The following is a 20,321-nucleotide window of genomic DNA, read 5'->3' as shown; positions in this document are numbered from 1 at the left end:
AGAGCTTAGGTTCCACACAGGGAAGTCTTCTTGGTCATAATGTTATTAAACAATGGAAGAAACTACACGGGACTTGGTCCCATCTCTCCTATGGGAGGACGCTGTGGAAAGGAAACTGGACATCTACCTTCACTGAATGCCTTCTAGGGACTTACTCTATCTTTGAAGGATGTGGGGCCTCAGGAACAGAGTTAAGAGTTGAAAGGAAGAGATTCCAGAAATAAGTCCCTTACTTTGTCTCTTTTAGGGTCAGTTCACTGGAGATTCCATGCCTCACATGCACACATAGGAAAAGGCATTTCCTTCCTGAAAAAGACTTAAACTCACCCTATTGCCTTGGCAAACAAACCATTGTCTTCTCTTCATTATAGGCAAATCACTTGGAAGAGGGGCTTTTGGAAAAGTGGTTCAAGCATCAGCATTTGGCATTAAGAAATCACCTACATGCCGGACTGTGGCTGTGAAAATGCTGAAAGGTATGTATGCTGTAGTTTGGCTTTCAACTGACGCATCACCATTTTGCATTTCCTAAATGTTGGTACAAGTTAGATATAGCCTGGGAACAGACACAAGCTTTTTCTGCTCTGGCCACATAATTTTCTTCTACTGCTAGAGGCCTCTTTGCTCACGAGTTTGAGATTAGGCCAGCACGAGCTCAGAATAAACCTTGTAAATGGAACAATCCAGCACTGTCCATAGGAAAATGATCTCTGTCACCTCAAAGGTCTTTCTCTTCTCACATCACAGACTGTAGACAACAAGGGACTTAAGCCCATTGTAACTGCAGGTTCAAATTTTGGCATGATCTACTGTGATGCTGTAATGGAAACTTAGCAGTACATCCTAAATCCCAATGGCTTTGCTTGGGCTTGACCTGACTATAAAGTAAAACTATAAAGCTAGAACAATTGAGTTGATCAGAACTCTAAACTATTTTATACTAACTACCTCAGCCATAAAACATTTCCTCTTTAGCAGTTTAAAAACCTGAATTATCTTTCTAGCGTTGAAAGATACTACTACTCTGTGAAGCACTGGGAGGTAGAACCAAATCACACAGTGACTTATGCCCAACACCAAAGACAGACTGAAAATGAAAATCAGTGAAAACTGTGTAAACCAAATGTCTCAAAGACTCACAGGTCCTTTACAGTGTAGAAAATACTTCATTTCCTCATCTGTAATGGAATTTTATGATGCTTCAACTCAACAGAACTGAAAACTCAAAAAGCAGCTTTTAACTTTCCAAAGTCTCCAGGATATTGCTGGGAAATTTTGAAGCCCAGCAAGCTGTGAGTCCAACTACACAGGTACCTAGTACAGGCTCCAGGAGAAAGGGCTGTTTGCTTAGGGAGACTTCAAAGTTCTTAATCTTCTAGCAATAACTCCATTATTTCAAAAGCCCCATGTAAATATATTTTCAACTTCAAAAGGCTGTACTCCTCAAGAAAAAACTAATAAAACTCTGCAAAGAACCTGCCAGTTCTACTCTGAAAGTAGTCTGGGAAGGAGTTTGGTATCCACAAGTCAGAACTTTTGTTTGGGGTAGACTTCCCAGACGAAGGCAGGTATTTCTGTCAAAATAGAGGCATGCTAGCACCCTCCCCGCGAGAACCCCAGATTCTGAAGAGAAGAGGCATCAACGTGTCTTCTATGTGAGAAAGCATCAGACTAGATACTTTCACATATTAGGCTGAACCACACGAAACAGCCATTTTTCTTATTTCCTCTCAACAGCTTTGTGAGGTAGACATTATTATCCTCAGTTTGCAGATGAGGAAACATGGCCAAGAAAGGTTAACTAGCCTCTGCAAGGCCACACAGCTGCTCAGTGTAAGTAAGGGTTTGTGTGCGAAAGTCTTCCAGCTTTGAATGCAGTGCTCTTTCCTCCACACCAGTGTGCCACAAAAGAGGGGCTGCAGAGACCTGGCCTCCTGGAATTGGTGCACTGCTCCAAAACCCTGAAAATGATCCTGGCCTGGTTTATGGAGGCAATCCAGTATCCAACCTAGAGATAGGTGGAAACTAAATCTGGAAGCAACTGTTTCCTCAGCTAGTCCCATTTCTCTGCTTGCTGCCAAACATTGTCCTCTAGGAGAGGCAGCTCTGATATCCACACTAGTCTGTTGTGGGTCCAAGATAACACCTGTGGCCCTGCCTATAAACACAGCAAGCTGAACTAGTACCTGGTTTTTTTCCTCCAAAGAGGAAAGGGTTATAGGGAGATGAATGAGTTTGAAAGAAGATTCTGACTTGAGATATATTTTTTTTTTTCTAAGAGACAGGGTTTTACTCTGTCTCCCAGGCTGGAGTGCAGTAGCATGATCATAGTTCACTGCAGCCTCTGCCTCTCAGGCTCAAGCAGTCCTCCCACCTCAGCCTCTCAAGTAGCTGGGACTAGAGGCTCACACCATCACACCTAGCTAATTCAAAAAACTTTTTTTTTGTAGAGACAGTATCGCCATCTTGCCCAGGCTGGTCTCAAACTCCTGGGCTCAAGCAATCCTCCAGTCTCAGCCTCCCAAAGTGCTGGGATTACAGGCGTGAGCCACTGCACTCAGCTGAGATTTTTTTTAAAAGGCTCAGAGAATCTCTTCTACATAACACAGATTGTGTGTGTAGTGTCTTCATAAATGCCAATTTTTTTTTTTTTTTTTTAGCCATCAGCATTGATTGTAAAAGACTGCCAAATCACCCACTCTATAAAATTCCTTTAAAAAATTTCATTCAGCTTTCTTGCTTAAATTAATTGGCCATCTGATTCTGGGAGATATAAAAAAGGCATGGCCCGGTGCGGTGGCTCATGCCTATAATCCAGCACTTTGGGAGGCCGAGGCCGGTGGATCACAAGGTCAGGCGTTCGAGATCAGCCTGGCCAATATGGCAAAATCCCATCTCTACTAAAAAATACAAAAATTAGCCGAGCGTGGTGGCGGGCACCTGTAGTCCCAGCTACTTGAGAGGCTGAGGCAGGAGAATCACTTGAACCCAGGGGTCGGAGGTTGCAGTAAGCCAAGATCACACCACTGCACTCCAGCCTGGGTGACAGAGCGAGACTCCGTCTCAAAAAAAAAAAAGCATAAAGTGAAACAAAGGCCATAAGTCAAAAGCTCTTTCAAAGTGTCCTTGAGCAAAAATATTAATCTTTTTGGGCCTTACACCCATGCCTGAAATGAAAAGAGTAATTGTGTTTACTTATTCCAAAATATTTGTTGAGCATCTACTGTGAGCCAGCCCTAACCCCATGCGCAGGCTTTGGAGTTTATCTGGTTATTATTAAAAATGACTTGTGCTTATGAAATACCATGTTGGTATCTACCACAATGTTAAATGCACATACCTCTAACCCACTTCCAGGACACTGTCCTACAGAAATACTTGCATGTGTGCACAGAGATTACACACAGACTATCACAGTATTATTTGTAATAGCAAAAAGACTATAGACACTCTAAATGTCAGGGACACCATTAATCAATTAAAAAGAACGGGCCCACACTGGCCACCATTAACGTGGTTAACCTGCTGGGTGTGGTGGCTCACGCCTGTAATCCCAGCACTTTGGGAGGCTAAGGCAGGTGGATCACCTGAAGTCAGGAGCATGGTGAAACCCTGTCTCTACTAAAAACACAAAAATTAGCCAAGCATTGTGGCACACACCTGTAATCCCAGCTACTCGGGAGGCTGAGGCATGAGAATCACTTGAACCCAGGAGGCGGAGGTTGCAGGGAGCCGAGATCGCACCAATGCACGCCAGCCTGGGCGACACAGCAAGACTCTGTCTCAAAAAAAATAAAAATAAATAAAAAGAAGAGAAAAAGTCTCTGATTTATTAAAAGGGGGGAAATAGATTTTTTAAATAGACTATATATATATATATATGACCTCTGATTGAATATACATATTTATAAATGCATAGAAAAAGGTCTGAACACCAAACTACTAACAGTGGCTGCTACTAAGAAGGCAAGTGGGTTGGAGTGGCTTTCACTTTTTATGTAGATCATTTTACTCCATATCTTTTTATTCCAACTCATATTGTTGAAATATTTTACGGCAAGATTATTTGATTTTTATATTTCTAAAAATAATTTAAAATTTTTAAATGGCTTTCAAATTAACTAATAGGAACAAACAGAACAAACTCAATTTAGGCTTTAGACTCTGCTAATTCTTGGACTGATAATGCTTATCTCTGAGATTGAAGTTGAAGTCAGATGCTATGGATCCTCACAACCCAAGATAACCCTGTGAACTCCAGAGAGGACAGGGTTACAGGGAGAAAATAACACATTGCAAAGATGTTTACAAAAGTAGCCATTCTGCCCTGACAGGCCCCTTGTGCTCCTTCTCTGTAACTCTCCAAAGGGAGAAGGTGAGAAGAGGAGACGTGGAGGTGTACTCCCTGCCTGGTGGGTTCTTGCCGCACCTGGTTCTGACAGAAGGGAAGCCTTTGGAAGGCACTTTCACGAGGTGCCCAGCTCTGAGTCAGCGCATTGCTGAACAGAACTAGGTCCACCAAGAGGAAGTGTCCAGTGACTAACCCCACTACTGTGCTGGGCCTTACTGTAATCAAAAGGATGTTGGCTCAGGAGGGTGGGAGTAATGAAAACAGTCTGGAGACTTGGCCTTTCTGCAGAATGTGGGGAAGTTAGTGAAGCAACCGGCTGAGCATTGACAAACAAGGAGGGCAAGAATGCCGCCTCCGGCGGAAGGAGCCCCATTGTCCTGTCGCCCTGACTCTTCCTTGCTTCTCACACAGAGGGGGCCACGGCCAGCGAGTACAAAGCTCTGATGACTGAGCTCAAAATCTTGACCCACATTGGCCACCATCTGAACGTGGTTAACCTGCTGGGAGCCTGCACCAAGCAAGGAGGTAATGGAGAAGGGGAGGGCCGGCTCCGTCTCCCCCTGCACAGGCTGGGAGAACAGTTCTCCGCCTTACAGCTCCTTCTCGCCCACACTGTGCTTCCTCGCCTCCAGGAAAACGGCCTCCCTAATAGCTCTAGAAGAAACAGCTTGTGCATCTACAGAAGGGTGCTCCCATAAATCCCTTCCCTGTGCAGTTAATTTAAAGATTCTGAAGAGGACTCCCTTTTTGATCTCCTTCCACAGGCTCTAGGCCAATCAGAGGGCACTTTTCTCTCAGGATGGGTTTGAAGGAGTGTGGCCAGAGCCAAGGTAAAAGGTAGAAGGTTGCATATTCCTTGAGGCTTCACCTAAAGGAATGAATGAATCACTACTGGTAGGATCCCAGAAGGAGGTGATGTGGGGGCCCTTCCCTCCAGATCCACCATGCAGATAGACCTTACCCAAGGGGGTAGGGACAGAGCTGTGCTTTATGATTAAGAGCTCCAGCATGTTGTCGCAGACCTTTCTTTCCGTATGGCAGGGTTAGGGCTTGAGAGTAGATGTGTGATCATTGTTTGAGCCAGCAAGGTGCAAAGAGCTGGGCATGCCGATGTTTTCCCCAGCTCTCAACAGAGGTAGCAGGGATGAAGGGTAGCTGGGGAAGACAATCTGCCAGGGGCGGAGGTGGGTAGAGAGGAGCTAAAGGCTGGGGAGGCCAGAAAGAGTCGGAGGGACCTCGACACGACCCCCCTGCTTCTCCATCATCCCCGAATAACGTTTTTATCAAGTTATCTGTCGTGGCAACCTCATTCTGTTTGCCTCAACTTTGCATCTGTAAAACTGATCAGGGATAATGAGACAGCCTACCCTCATGTGCAGCCGTCAGCTCCGTGCAGCCGGGCGCCAGCATGGAAGCCCCTCTGAGGAGGGTGGCTGGACCCCAGGCAGGAGCCGAGCTCTGCTGCATCTGCCGCCGTAGAGGGGACATACAAAACTCTGGAAGCAACTTCCCGTTCTGGAACCTAGGGGGAAGATGAGATGCTGTTAGGATTTCTAGCGTGTTCCTCATGGTAAGAGAAAACCACTCCACCAGGACCAGCCCAACTTCTGCAAGACACAAAAAAGAACTAGTGGCTTCTTGGCTCCCGGCATGCCCTGGGCAGCAGCTGGTGAAGCAGCTCCGGGGTCACTCCCCTTTGACCCGGAAGTGGTCCTTGCTTTGTGGGTTGCATGCCCAGCCCAGGCACGCAGTGGAAACGCAGGGCAGGAGAGAGGAGACCTTCAGAGCACCACATAGGCCCCGCAGTGCAGCTGGACTTCCTTCCCAACCCTCTTGCTTCCTTCAGACCGGGTTTGGGTTGGCAAACCAAGGTCAGCCTGTGAGCTTAAAATGGTTTGACCTTTTTAAATAGTTGGGGGGAAAAAATAAAAAATAAAAATAATATTTCATGACATGAAATTGTATGAAATTCCAATTTCTGTGTTCATAGTTTTCTTGGAGCACAGTCATACTTGTTTGGTTGTTTCCAGGCTGCAAAGGCAGAATTGAGTAGTAGCTCCTTGATCTGCAAAGCCTAAAATGTTTACTAGCTGGACCTTTACAAGAAGAGTTTGCAGATCCCTACTTTAGATCCTCTGGCAAGCCCCAAGGCAAATTGCGCAGACACTGCTGGGGAGAGACAGCCAGATAGCCGTCTCTGCCCTGGTAGGGAGGGAGGAGTTGCTTAATAGTTCCAGGACTGGTGTGACAATAACCAGAAGCCCCTCTACTCGCAAGGGTCTGGTTAAGAGGCAGGGAGGCTGGCTTTTGCCTCTCCCCTCCTCAAAGGTATTTCTGTCCTTCTTGTAATCTTTTCTCTCTAACGCTTCTGCACTGCCCACCACCTCCATTGGTTTTTTTTGTTTGTTTTTTGTTTTTGGATTTCAATTGTATTCTTTAAACCCCTTCTTAGGTTAAACTGAAAAAGTCACCGTATTCATGGGCCTCTCATCCCTAAATCGCATCCCTTGGCCCCACTAATACAAAGGCTGGTTGATTTGAGGTTTCTCAGGCAGGCTGAAGGCTGGCAAATGGCTGACTGGCTTGGTGTGGCTGAGCATGAGCATGTGCTGTTTTGGCTGCAGGGCCTCTGATGGTGATTGTTGAATACTGCAAATATGGAAATCTCTCCAACTACCTCAAGAGCAAACGTGACTTATTTTTTCTCAACAAGGTAAGGATTTTAAAAGTTGGAGGTTTTTAAAGACAGCAATGAGTTTTCATTTAGTCTGTAACAACATAAAGCAAGAGAAACCTGTATTGTTCTGTTAATGATTAAACTTAAAACTCAATCTCTGCTTCTTCTCCTTTTTTCATGTTTTTTCCCCCTGATAATCTGTTACACTCTAGTGTGGATAGCACAGAGAATCATTTGATCCCTGTGTGCGTATGCAGCCATAATTGGAGAGTAAATCTACCAGCCACTTATCTAAATATCTAACAATAACTTTCTCTCTTTCTCCCCCTATATATGTGTGCATGTGTATATACACGCAAACATACATACACAAGTCACTTATTTCTTTAAGAAAGATAATAGTTAATATAATTGTCTCCATTTATTAGGTTAGATTTTGACTAAGGCTAAATCAACTGAGTGACTTGTACAATCAGCAGTAGACCAATGATGTGGCCAGGGCCACAAATCATTATCTTTCCTTTCTACTGCTCTTTCTCCCACTTCCTGACACCCTCACTACCCATGTCATCCCTACATATACTCTGAACCAGCCTTATCATTAAATAAAAGCTGTGTAGTAAAAGGAACATGTGGACCCAAGACCTAAGGGCAAACAAGGTTTAAAAGAGATTATTGGGCCAGGCATGGTGGCTCACACCTGTAATCCCAGAACTTTGGTGGCTGAGGCAGGTGGATCTTGTGAGGTCAGGAGTTCAAAACCAGCCTGGCCAACATGGCGAAAACCCATCTCTACTAAAAATACAAAAATTAGCCAGGCGTGGTGGCCCGCGCCTGTAATCACAGCTACTAGGGAGGCTGAGGCAGGAGAATCACTTGAGCCTGGGAGGCGGAGGTTGCAGTGAGCCAAGATCATGCCACTACACTCCAGCCTGGGCAACAGAGTGAGACTCGATCTCAAAAAAAAAAAAAGAGAGAGAGAGATTATTGAATGGAGGAGAAATAATTTACTAAAACTTTGCCAGTGTGACATATGGCACCAATACTGTGTCCTTCTCTGAGCTGAAGAAGTCCAAGGGACAGTGATTCAACATTATTAACCAGTAATCAGCAACAATGGTGATGAACCCATGCAGTGTGGTGGTTAAACATTGAGACTCTGGAATCAGACTTCCTGGATTCAAATCCTGTCTCTACTTCTCATGAAATCTGGGAATGCAAATTACTCAACCTGTCTGTTTCAGTTCCCTCATTTATTAAATGAAGCTTATAATGGAATCCAGCTGATGGGATTGTTGAGAGAATAAAAATCTCTCAGTTAAACATTCAATAAATGTTATCATCACCGTCACCACCACTGTCATCATCATCATCAACATCATTGACCTACTAAGATAGAAAAATTGGGTGAGTCCAACTTCGTACCACTGATCTACATGGTGGATAAAATGTCTGAAATCCAAGAATGATGCCCATCTTTATAATGTGGGCAAGAATCTTCACACACAAATAAGAACCACTGGACAGCTGGCCAATTTTCTCATCCCTCAAACTTTGATCTAATCAAAGACAGAGATGTTCTACCGTACAGGCAATATATGCAAGAACACCATTTTCCCCATGTTTAAGTCAGGTCCTTTAGTAATTAGAACCTTTTTTTTTTTTTTGAGACAGAGTCTCTCTCTGTCACTCAGGCTGGAGTGCAGTGGTGTGATCTCAGCTCACTGCAACCTCCGTTTCCTGGGTTCAAGTAATCCTCCTGCCTCTACCCTCCCAAGTAGCTGGGATTACAGGAGCCCGCCACAATGCCCAGCTAATTTTTGAATATTTTGGTGGAGACGGAGTTTCACCATGTTGGCCAGGCTGGTCAAACTCCTGACCTCAGGTGATCCACCTGCCTCAGCCTCACAAAGTGCTGGGATTACAGGTGTGAGCCACCGTGCCCGGCCTAATAATTAGAATCTTGAAGCGGAAAGGGATCTTTGTGATCAGTTGGTTCACACTCGCAGGCTGTAGATGTGCTCAGAGAAGTCAAGTGATTCGCTTAAGGACACACACCTACCATGAGGTGAAGTCAGAAGGTGAAAGAACTCAGCTCTCTTGACTCCTCCTCCACTGCCTTTTCTGTGCACCACACTAAATAAGGTGAAAAAAGCATAAGAAAAAGTGGAAAGTGGTGCCTTGGGCTGAGGGCAGTACAAATTCCCCTTAGTACTGAAATTTTGGACTGGCCTCAGGAAGAGCTAAGCCAGCAGAATACCCTAGGGACCTGGGCAGGATGGAACGTTTGGGTTTGTGCGTCCTTTGTTTTGAAGAGTTTGCTTCCTTCTCTGGCTATATTTAATGATTTGCCTCCCTGTGCAACTTGGTGGAGCTTAGTGTTTTTGTGGAAAATCCATGGCTGTCTTTCATATTTGGAAGATAAAGGTAAAGGAAAGATAAAACCAAAAGGCTAAATTGAAAATGGAATACTTCATTTTCCAAATAAATTAACTGGGATCCTTAAATACGGTTTGTAATAAATTCACTATATTCTGCCAGAGTCCCAAGAGTTCAGTAAATTACCTTTATTTAACAAAAGTGGTACTGATAACCAAAGCTGACTATACAATTGATTGGGAGTCAGGAAGGGAGTGAGGGAGCCTGAGTTTTGGTCCTTGGGGATGTGCCTAGGCTGTGACTTTTGGGTGCCGTGGGGAAGAAGCTGCCCAGGGAGAGTTTTCACATGCAGAGCCCTGAGTGAGCCTGTGGAGCATTTTTCTCCCCACACTATTGCCAGCACTTTCTCTGATGCCTTCTGTCCCACAAAGGATCTTGTGAAAAATAAAATTCCAGTTCCCAACTGAACAGAATCCAATATAACTGCACTGTGGAAACACAGTAACAAATAGTGAAAGTCTTTACCTGCCCTCAGGTGGGTTACCTGCGATGGCAGTGGGTATTCACTCTGAGGCCTGCCTCCCTCTGCAACCCCGGAAGGTCTCTTTTCAGGGGCTGGGAACCTTGGTGCCCTTTTGGCTTTTAGACTAGGTTAGGGCTGTCCCTCCTGAAGCTTTCTCCCCGTGCTCTGCTTGCTCCCACTGTGCCCTCTAGTGGAGGGATCACTCTTGCTTTGTGACATTTCTAGAAAAGCCCAGGAAGGATGGGGTAGGCAGGTTAATCCTAGAACTGCCACACCATGCAAATGGATCAAGGGACGCCACTGAACCCCAGTCTCTCTCTGCTTCTGCCTCAGTATTGCTGTCTAGCAGAATCTAGGCTACGAACATGGTCTGGTTATAAAGCCACTGAAAGTGCTAGGTTTTAGAGTGTCATAGTTACTAGATGAATTACAAAAGGCAATAAAAATCTTTTCTGGTTTCCCATGAACACCCAGAACTGACAACTCCTTTCCTATGAATCATAAAATAATAGTATAATAGAGCTTTTCAGAAGAGGATAATGAAACTCAGAAAAGTAAGGTGACTTGCCCAAGATCGCATGATTAATGGAAGAGCCAAATGAACCAGGGCTTGGATGCGTAGTCAAGGGTAAAAGGCCATTGCTACCCTTGTTAGGATCAAACTGTATGTTTGTTTTGAATGGAAGAGAAAAAAAGCAATGTCCATGTTCCCTCCTTCCCCAAAGAAACCTGAGAAATTGGTGACTATAGCCTTCTCTTATAACTCCTCCTAGGGATTACAGAGTGAAGCACCAAGCACACTGGGGATCCTTTCCTCTCAGTGATGTCATCCTTCACAAGATGGCGTGTGGCGTGGAAAAGTGGTTAAGGGCACAGATGTGGGCATCAACCAATCCTGGATTCAAGCTTTGCTTTTTTTTTTTTTTTTTTTTTGAGATGGAGTTTTGCTCTCGTTGGCCAGGCTGGAGTGCAATGGCGTGATCTCGGCTCACTGCAACCTCCGCCTCCTGGGTTCAAGCAATTCTCCTGCCTCAGCCTCCTGAGTAGCTGGGATTACAGGCATGCACCACCATGCCCAGCTAATTTTATATATTTAGTAGAGACGGGGTTTCTCCATATTGGTCAGGCTGATCTCAAACTCCTGACCTCACATGATCCACCTGGCTCAGCCTTCCAAAGTGCTGGGATTACAGGCGTGAGCCACTGTGCCCGGCCAGCTTTGCTATTTATTAGCTGCATGTGAATTTGATTACTTTACTTCTCTGAACCTGTTTCTCCATGTATAAATAAGAACTACTTCATAAAATTGTTGGAAACATTAAACAAGAAATGTACCTAAAGCTTTTAATATACCAGCTCACACAGAGTAAGCATTCAGTAAATACCCACCACTCTTAATTTTTTTTTTATCTGATCTAAGATGCTGTCTAGAAGCCCAGGCAAGAGCACAATAGACTCTGCAACCCCAGAGGTAGTCAGGCTCCTGGATACCGTAGGGCCCCTGTGCTAGTTCACGACCCATTTTGAGAAGTGAAACGCTCTCATTTCTCATCAGGCGATTGCCAGTTGAGGGACTGGTTTCCCACTGCTGTGCTGGAGCTCCTTTTTACCTGGGTCCTTTTCGATCTCTTCAAAGGATGCAGCATTACACATGGAGCCTAAGAAAGAAAAAATGGAGCCAGGCCTGGAACAAGGCAAGAAACCAAGACTAGATAGCGTCACCAGCAGCGAGAGCTTTGCGAGCTCCGGGTTTCAGGAAGATAAAAGTCTGAGTGATGTTGAGGAAGAGGAGGGTAGGTATTAATTCCTTCCTGTCCTACACGCTGAGATATTTTTACAACATACTGTGCATCTCTGAAATTTTTTTCTTATTTATCACTCTAATAAACATCCGTGGGAGACTCGAATGGTAATGTCCTGAGGAGATAAGATTTGAATTAAGATTATTTACAGAGTTACTAATTTTGACAGGGAACTGTACCGTTTTCTCCCCTCAGGCATTTTCATCTTAATGGTTCATCTCCCTGCCCCCATGCTTGGATAAAATGGGCTGGAGGCCTGGAAAAATCTCTGGTGTTCATGTTGAAACTCAAATACTCTTAAAAATGAACTCTGATCTACTTGTTGGTTTGTTTTATGTTTTGCTAACATTGTTCCAATAAACTGGGATTTGGTGGGATAACAAGAGCCATTACAGTTACGGTTCTAATCCTTTCTAGATTCTGACGGTTTCTACAAGGAGCCCATCACTATGGAAGATCTGATTTCTTACAGTTTTCAAGTGGCCAGAGGCATGGAGTTCCTGTCTTCTAGAAAGGTCAGTCTTGCTGTTTACTGTTTTTCTTCTTTGCCAGGGCTGGACACACACCTTTGCTATAAATTCATTTTTCCTAGTATTTGCTGATACCTATGTTCTTAAATGTAGAACAAACACCACTGCAAGTACCTTAATTTGCCTTGATATGAGGAGTTTTGAGAATGAGGAGTCGTGGATACCAGTGGATAGAACTTAATTCTGGGGAAAACTCACGGGTTTCAGACTAGACAAATCTGGCGTCGGATCTCCACAGTACCCTCTGGCATGTTTTCAAATCTGGCCCAAATCTCAGAAGACATGACTTCATAGGAGAGCTTCTATTAATATAGCCATATGGGGCCCTCCCACAAAACTTCAGCTGGAGAAAGATCTCATCTTGGCAGCTCAGGATAAAAGGCTGTGGGGAAAGTTTGCCCACTGGTAAATCTTAGATAACCAGCTTCGCTGATCAAATAGTAGCCCAGTGGATTCAGAACATTTCTTGACTTTAAGGGCTTGGGGACCTGCATTTGTAGAGAGGCTCTTCATGTTTATGGTAACTCTGTGTTCACTGAGAGGTGCTCCCTTCACAGCATGTGAAATGGATTCCCAAATTAAGATTAATGACACTGAGAGGTGTAGGAAATTAGTTGGTTAGGTTAAGGAAATGCACTGATTATGCAACTGCTTTATTATAGTGCATTCATCGGGACCTGGCAGCGAGAAACATTCTTTTATCTGAGAACAACGTGGTGAAGATTTGTGATTTTGGCCTCGCCCGGGATATTTATAAGAACCCCGATTATGTGAGAAAAGGAGATGTAAGTCAGTTTGATGTTTATTTGACTCATTTAGGTCCTATCACTTTTAAACCACAGACTTGGTAAATATTTACACCTCCTCAGCTGTAGTCCCTGAAAACCATCATTGGCTTTCTGTGAAGACAAGCAGTCCAGATGAGCAGCATCCCAAAGAGCCCTTGTGCAAGGCTCAGAAAGGCCACTGTCTCCTGATTCTGCTTTTCCCTAATCCCTGGCCTCCCACCTGTCCTTTGGGCAGCGCTGCGTGAGACTTGCTAACCTGAGAAGTGTTTGGTGGGGCCTGGGTGAGACCTTAGCATTACCTTCCTTTGAATCCTGAGGGAATTCCTTGTACCACTGAAAAGAACAGCCTGGACTCTTTCCCTCAAATAAACCCGGATGATTGATTCAGCAGGTGTATCTGTCTCAGGAAAGGGCGGGGAAGACTGTGAGCAGTTGCTGACTATGGAGGAGACTGTTTCCCTCCCACGGCCTTCCATGCCTAGCATCTCCCTGCTGGCTTGCACTGGCTTCTCTTCCCTGCTTGTTTTCAGATATAGTGTTATTTTTCACTTTTGTGGGTGACCTCCCATGTCCTCCCTTCTCCTTAACCCTCAGCCTATATACCCTGAGGGTTAAGCTTATGTCTGGGCGCCAATGAGTTACAGTAGTGGTTCCCAGCTTAATTGAACATACATATCACCTAGAAGGCTTGTTACGCTACAGTGTGCTGGCCTAACAAGCCGTCCACCCCCCAGAGTTTCTGAGTCAGTAAGTCTTGGGTGGAGCCTGAGAATTTGCATTTCTAACCAGTTTCTAGACCAGGGGTGTCCAATCTTTTGGCTTTCCTGGGCCACATTGGAAGAAGAAGAATTATCTTGGGCCACACATAAAATACACTAACACTAACAATAGCTGATGAGCTAAAAAAAAAAAAAAAATTGCAAACAAATCTCATAATGTTTTAAGAAAGTTTACGAATTTGTGTTGGGCTGCATTCAAAGCTGTCCTGGGCCACATGTGGCCCGCGGGCCAGGAATTGGACACGTTTGTTCTAGAAGGTGCTGACACAGCAGGTCCTAGGACCATACTTTGAGAGCCACTGCATCACAATCTGTTGTATAGAGGGAAAACATATGGCTTCACATTGATCCTTTGTAAAAATAAAAAAATAAAAATAAAGGAAAACAGACTTTCCTTGGGGCCCTGGTCTGGAGAGATGGCATCAACCTTCATGTTAGTCCGCCCCTCCTTTCTGTTGGTCCGTATCTGAGTCAGCCTCCCTGCCCCTCCCACTTCCTCTCTCCTTGTCTCTCCTTTATCCCATACCTCCCATCAATCCCCATCATCTAAAGTGGTGAGGCCTAACTCACTGGGATTCCTGCTATCTGAAAGAGAGGAAGATTTGTCTACATGCTTGAAAACCAACTGTATATTCTCTTTCAACTCTGACTTCTTTCCTTCTTCTCTTCTTTCTGATGCTTTTGCACACTCTCCCTATTCAGTGACTGGAAATCTTGTCTTTTTGCATAGGAATGCTTTCAGAATCCTCCTTCTTTGGAAAAATTTTTGGAAACCACTACCAGTTTTCAGGATATCTTCAAATTCAGATCACTCTTTTCTTTTTCCAAGCCCTGAGTGTCCCTGTGGAGTGCAGGCTTTCTTTGTGGGGGAGGATTTCTCACAGAGCCATGCAGATAAGGACATGCTGAACACATCAGAGAGGCTTACTGAACATATACTGCCTTCATCGGACTCAGTATAGCACTTTAGCTCCCTCTTTTAGCATAACACTGCATACTATGGTGTTCTCTATGTTAGGAAACCAGAGCTGCTCTAGGAAATGATTTATGGGCCGTATGTTATCTGGGAGGTGACCCCATGGACACTTGGGTTGAATGTGCTTTGTTTTCATGCCCTTCTGCTCAAGGCCCCCTTGCCCTCTTCTAGACTCGACTTCCTCTGAAATGGATGGCTCCTGAATCTATCTTTGACAAAATCTACAGCACCAAGAGCGACGTGTGGTCTTACGGAGTATTGCTGTGGGAAATCTTCTCCTTAGGTAAATTTGGGAGAAGGAAGAAATCAAACAGCCCAGAAATAAATGTCTGCATCTTCTGCTGAATGTCCTTTGGCTAGACAGCCTTTAGATTAGCACCTACTGTAACAAAAAACTGTTAGGGTGTAATGGGTCCATGTAGACTCTCAGATGAGTAATGGCGTACGCATGTCTGCCCTCTACTGTAAAAGGGCTTTATACGATCATGAACAAGGTCAAATGGGTATAAAGTGTGAAGCCGGGTTTATCTTTTTCTGTACTTTGCCCAATTCTGTCCTTTTCCAATTCCTCAACACCCACACCTCTAACGCCCTTACCCCTTCCCTCCCCGCATCTCCCACCACCTCAGAATTTCTTCCTAGGAAAGGCCATAACAAGCTCAGCTGCCCCAGTGAGGAAGGTGTTGTTAGAAACAGGAGACCTTTCCAGTGCCTCTGATATTAACACATGATATGGCTCTGGACACTGGTTTATACAGGATGAGCAATAAACAACACTGGTTGTATTTATTCTGCTTGCAATAACATCCACTATGGGTGGCTAGAAGCCCTGTTCAAAGCACACAGATACGTGCAGAGCTCACATCTGCTTGCAGACACACAGTGATGATCTGAGGCCTCCAAAACTCAAGTTCTAGCCAAGAGTCTTTTGGGCTTTGCCAAAAATTTGACTTTCACAGCAAATAAAAGTCACCCAGTAACATCCCTGGTTTCCTGTAATGTGTGAAAATCATTCCCCTGCTTTCGATGACAGGCACCTGTTGCTTCCAGTCTTTGAAAGCAGCTTGGCGGCTGCAGTGGCCCCGCAATGACACGGTGCCAGCACTGCACGTCTCCCAGCTGCTTCCTACCAGCAGTAATCACTAGAAAATGCAGACAAACAAATGCTGAGATAGATGAGACTGCAGGGCTAGAACAAGAGTGCATTAGAAGGCCTTGCAACCCCCAGCCCTGGCAAGAATCCCCCTAAAAGGAAAGGTTGCAGGGGGATCCTGGGCAGTAAAGCGGGCAGAAGGCAAAGCCTAGGCCTCTCTGGCGCCCTTAGGTCTACAGACTCCTGACCACGGGCAGCCCCCACCCCACTCCACTCCATTCAGCCCAGCGCTGGAGCCCAAAGCCCCCTTCCCTCAGGCCTGTCACAACTCCTAGAGCCCTGGTACTATAGGAAGTTTGCAAGGAAGCGAATTAAAGTCATTCCCACTCAAGTGTGAATGATTCCCATGTAGCCTATCCCAAGTCTATTGGCTTTTTAAAAAGAAACCCAAGCCAAGTGCGATGATGGTGAGCACCTGGAGTCCCAGCTGCTCAGGAGGCTGAGGTGGGAGGATTGCTTGAGCCCAGGAGTTTGAGGCTGCAGTGAGCTAAGATCATGCCACCACATTCCAGCCTGGTGACAGAGGGAGACCTGTCTCTTCAAAAAAGAAAAAGCTCACTAACCCAAAGGATGAGTCTCTAATGATGGGACTTCTTTAGAGTTACTTGTGGGGAGAAGGCAAGGACCCTTCAGACGACACCCCTTCCTCTGACCACACACGCAGGAGTAGCCATAGGAATGGCTTGTGGGCCCCAGGTGCCCCGCACCATGTGACCACCCAACCAAGCGGGTGTCCTTAGCAAGGATTTGCTGAGCTTCTCTGTGTGTTGTACTGTACGTTGAGATCTGTTGTAATCCCTGGGAATTTATTACTAAAATGTCACTTTAAAGGGAGGAAAGAAACACTGAATTGTCCCCTCTTAGTCTTTTGTACCCTGAAGCCATAAAAGGCCCTGTGTTTTCCACATTGTCTCCCGCAGGTGGGTCTCCATACCCAGGAGTACAAATGGATGAGGACTTTTGCAGTCGCCTGAGGGAAGGCATGAGGATGAGAGCTCCTGAGTACTCTACTCCTGAAATGTGAGCCCTTGGTGCCCTCTGCTCCCCATCTGACAGCTCGCTTTTCACCAGGGCATCCCTGAGAGGGGATGTTTTATGGATTCTTAAGAGTCCCAGTCTTGGAAGATGCCAAGGTTCTTCTTTCCTTTAGAGATGCTCCCCTCAGCCCGTCAGGCCCAGATATGCTGGGAGTGTTTTCTTGCAGTGGGGCACGTGGCCCTTGACCCATCCCTACCTATTTCCTGTCCTGACCACTGACATGACTTTTCAAGGGCTCTAGCTGGGAACTGAAGTTAGAAATTCAGTTTCTAGGTATGAATCCAGGCAAAACAAACAGACCACCCAGGAACTGAATGCAAGACCTTGGCCTCACTCACAGAGTGGGAGCCAAACAGGCCTAGCAGCCCCAGGGATGGAGGGCTAGACCTTGGTCTTCTGACCAGTCCTGTATCTGCGTGGAACACCCATGAGGGGGTTGATATGGTCTGCAGAACAGGTCTTGGAGAGGAAAAGGGGAACTTCCTGACGTCATGATTATGCTTCACAGAAGGCTTTGTGGGCAATACAACTTCTTTAGGATCCTTTAGGAGGAATAGGGGCCGGGCGCAGTGGCTCACATGTGTAATCCCAGCACTTTGGGAGGCAGAGGCGGGCGGATCACTTGAGGTCAGGAGTTTGAGACTAGCCTGGCCGACATGGTGAAACCCCGTCTCTATTAAAAATACAAAAGTTAGCCCGGCCTGGTGGCAGCTACTCAGGAGGCTGAGGCATGAGAATCACTTGAGCCCGGGAAGCGGAGATTGCAGTGAGCCAAGATCACGCCACTGCACTCCAACCTGGGTGACAGAGTGACAATATGTCTCAAAAAAAAAAAAAAAAAAAAAAAAAAGAACCTTTTAGGAATAGGCCCAGCAGCTATCTGGAGTTGCCTGGTCAGATGGCTTTTCGGGGTGTCCATGTGAGGCTTTCTCCATTGTGCAAATTGTACTTGCTTGCCTCTCTTGGACACTCTTTTTTTCCTGGGGCTTTGTTGATGTTTTGCACTTTGAGGCCTGAGCAGGAATGTGATGACACTTGCACTTTTGTGGAGCTGCTGACAAGGACTTGGGCCTCCCTGAGGCGGCACCACCTTTCCTGAACTGGCAGGGGCCCTCCCATTCCACCCACACAATGGGGTCCTGTCAGAAGCCCTGGCTGGCCTTTGAGAAGGAGTCAGAGGGAATGCAGGAAGTGTGGGCTTGGCCAAAGGGCAAAGTCGCTGTCTCTTTCCTTCATCATCCCGGGGTAAGGGTAGGTCAGACCCAGGAACTGGACGAGGTGGACGGGAGACTCAGGCCCAACAGCAGTGCTGGGGAGTTCTGCCCGAGCGTAGGGAAGTGGGAGGGGACCTGTTCTTGTCACTGGTGCGTGGTGTCCTCATCAGAAAAGTACAGGGAGCTGAGGCAAGGCCTGTTTCTGAGAGCTGGGGATAGAGCTAGATGATTAACTTTATGATTTTCTAAGTGTTTTCCCACACATAGTCTCATTTGAAGTTCCCAGAGACCTTGAGGGGTGGTCAGGGCAGCTATTATAATCTGAATTTAGCAAGTAATGAAACTGAGATGCCGAGACCTGAAGCAATGTGCCGTCTGTCAGCTGAGAAGCAGAGGAGACATTTAGAACCCAAGCCTCTGGACTGATGTCCCTAGACCACGGCTGTTGAATTAGGAACAGACCCCACGTTCCTCAGTAGAAATGCTTCTCTGATATGGCCACTCATGCTTTGAATTAAATATGTCCTTCCAATCTTCATATAGTCTGAAAATCTCAAGAGTAAGTTCTCAATTACACTAATAATTGTTATTATTAAATAACAATATTTTTACATCAAAAGAAATGCAAATCGGTATGAAATTGTTTTATTTTTACTTCCATATAAATTCTAAATAGTATGAAATTAGTTTAGTTGGGTTTTTTTGTTTGTTTTTTTGAGATAGTGTCTCGCTCTGTTGTCCAGGCTAGAGTGCAGTGGCGTGATCTCAGCTCACTGCAACCTCCACCTCCTGAGTTCAAGTCATTCTTTTTCCTCAGCCTCCTGAGTTGCTGGGACTACAGGCATTTGCCACCACGCCTGGCTAATTTTTGTATTTTTTTGTAGAGATGGGGTTTCTCCATGTTGGCCAGGCTGGTCTCAAGCTCCTGAGCTCAAGTGATCCACTGGTCTGGGCCTCCCAAAGTGTTGGGATTACAGGCGTGAGCCTCCATGCCTGGCCTGAAATTAGTTTTTATTATAACAATATTGAATAATACTGATTAAATAGTTATTTGGTGCTTATAAGTGCCACTATTTTAAGCATTAATTTATTTAATGCTCATAACAGTCCTATAAAGTAGGACTGTCACGATCTCCATTTCACAGATGAGAAAACAGGCATCGCACATGTAAGTGATTTGCTCAAGGCTGCGTTGGTAATAAGCGAATTCAGCCTGAGTCCAGAGTCCACAGCACCATCCTACACTGCTGCAGAGTGTGTTTCCCATTCATACCCAGGCTGTGGTCGGAAATAACTCAGAGGTACAAAGTCACATCAGCTTTGGACCAAAAACTGCCTTGGACTCTCTCAAACCTTCAAGTCTTTACATAAACCTCACTCAGGTAGCTCCCATGCCTCAGGTGACCTAGAGAGAGTGGTATGGTTCCTTAATTCTGAGGAGGGAGAGATTTTAGAAATTTTAAAAAGTAAGAAGCTCTGTGAAATATTTCCTCAGAAGGCCAGACTTCAAACCTTCAGCCATTTTCTCCAGCATGTGAAAGCTGATGGAGTAATTTCCTTCTAGTTTGTTCTAACAGTAGGAAGGGCTGGGTGAGGACCAAGTGCAGCTTCTCAGAACTGGGATTCTGTGATCTGAACTTGGCCTAAAGCGGTGTGTATTTGGGAACTTGGGTGATAGCTTGGAAAGAAAACTTCCTGGAGGCCCCTCATCCCCAGCTTGGATGCAAGCTAATGTCTCTTAACTTTACTAAACCTATTTACTTAGTGGTACAAAATCTTGTAACATTGAGTTGTTGGTTCCTGGCCCAGATACTGTTGAATCAGATGTCTTTCAATAAGGGAATAAGCAATGAATTTTTCGATTTTGTTTTTTCTTTTCCTTTGGTGTTTGCTGAGATGATTTGCATTGGATTTTAGGCAAGAAGAGTGGAAACTAGAAATCGGAATCCAAGAGTCAAAAGTAAAAAACAGCAAGTGGTTGTAGATGGTTCCGTTTACGAGTGTCAGCAGGGAAACCAGGGAGTGTCCTGCTCAGGATGGTGCATCTCCCAGACAGCAGCTTGATCCTGTGGGGAGACGATGGTGCAGGAGGAGACGAGCCCAGAGCCTCT

At 45.4% G+C, this 20,321-nt stretch overlaps 1 protein-coding gene and 1 long non-coding RNA gene across 16 annotated transcripts in view; one reads left to right on the top strand and one right to left on the bottom strand.

Annotated features, from left to right (window-relative positions):
• Positions 1–20,321, top strand: part of FLT1 (fms related receptor tyrosine kinase 1) — a 192,305-nt gene that overhangs the window by 160,867 nt on the left and 11,117 nt on the right. For both annotated transcript variants that reach the window (XM_024230907.3, XM_054528852.2), the window contains 8 exons: positions 372–476; positions 4,763–4,876; positions 6,976–7,064; positions 11,567–11,723; positions 12,150–12,247; positions 12,925–13,047; positions 14,977–15,088; positions 16,879–16,978. In XM_024230907.3, the coding sequence (XP_024086675.1) occupies positions 372–476; positions 4,763–4,876; positions 6,976–7,064; positions 11,567–11,723; positions 12,150–12,247; positions 12,925–13,047; positions 14,977–15,088; positions 16,879–16,978 (898 nt within the window). The remainder of the gene's footprint in view (positions 1–371; positions 477–4,762; positions 4,877–6,975; positions 7,065–11,566; positions 11,724–12,149; positions 12,248–12,924; positions 13,048–14,976; positions 15,089–16,878; positions 16,979–20,321) is intronic.
• The window catches only part of LOC129049463 (uncharacterized), a 158,397-nt gene that overhangs the window by 131,952 nt on the left and 6,124 nt on the right, over positions 1–20,321 (bottom strand). For 6 of the 14 annotated variants that reach the window (XR_008512551.2, XR_008512561.2, XR_008512557.2 and 3 more), the window contains 2 exons: positions 9,091–9,164; positions 5,719–5,873 (listed from right to left, as the gene is read on the bottom strand). This is a non-coding gene — a long non-coding RNA (uncharacterized LOC129049463). Of the gene's footprint in view, positions 1–3,660; positions 3,779–5,718; positions 5,874–9,086; positions 9,165–11,153; positions 11,589–18,846; positions 20,277–20,321 lie in introns of those variants that run through there. The other 8 variants (XR_008512546.2, XR_008512548.2, XR_008512550.2 and 5 more) reach the window with 4 other exon arrangements.

This window comes from Pongo abelii, chromosome 14 (genome assembly GCF_028885655.2).
Source record: "Pongo abelii isolate AG06213 chromosome 14, NHGRI_mPonAbe1-v2.0_pri, whole genome shotgun sequence".
Classification (NCBI taxonomy): Eukaryota; Metazoa; Chordata; class Mammalia; order Primates; family Hominidae; genus Pongo; species Pongo abelii.
Note: the sequence above shows the minus strand (reverse complement) of the source record. Positions and strands in the feature narration are given on the sequence as shown.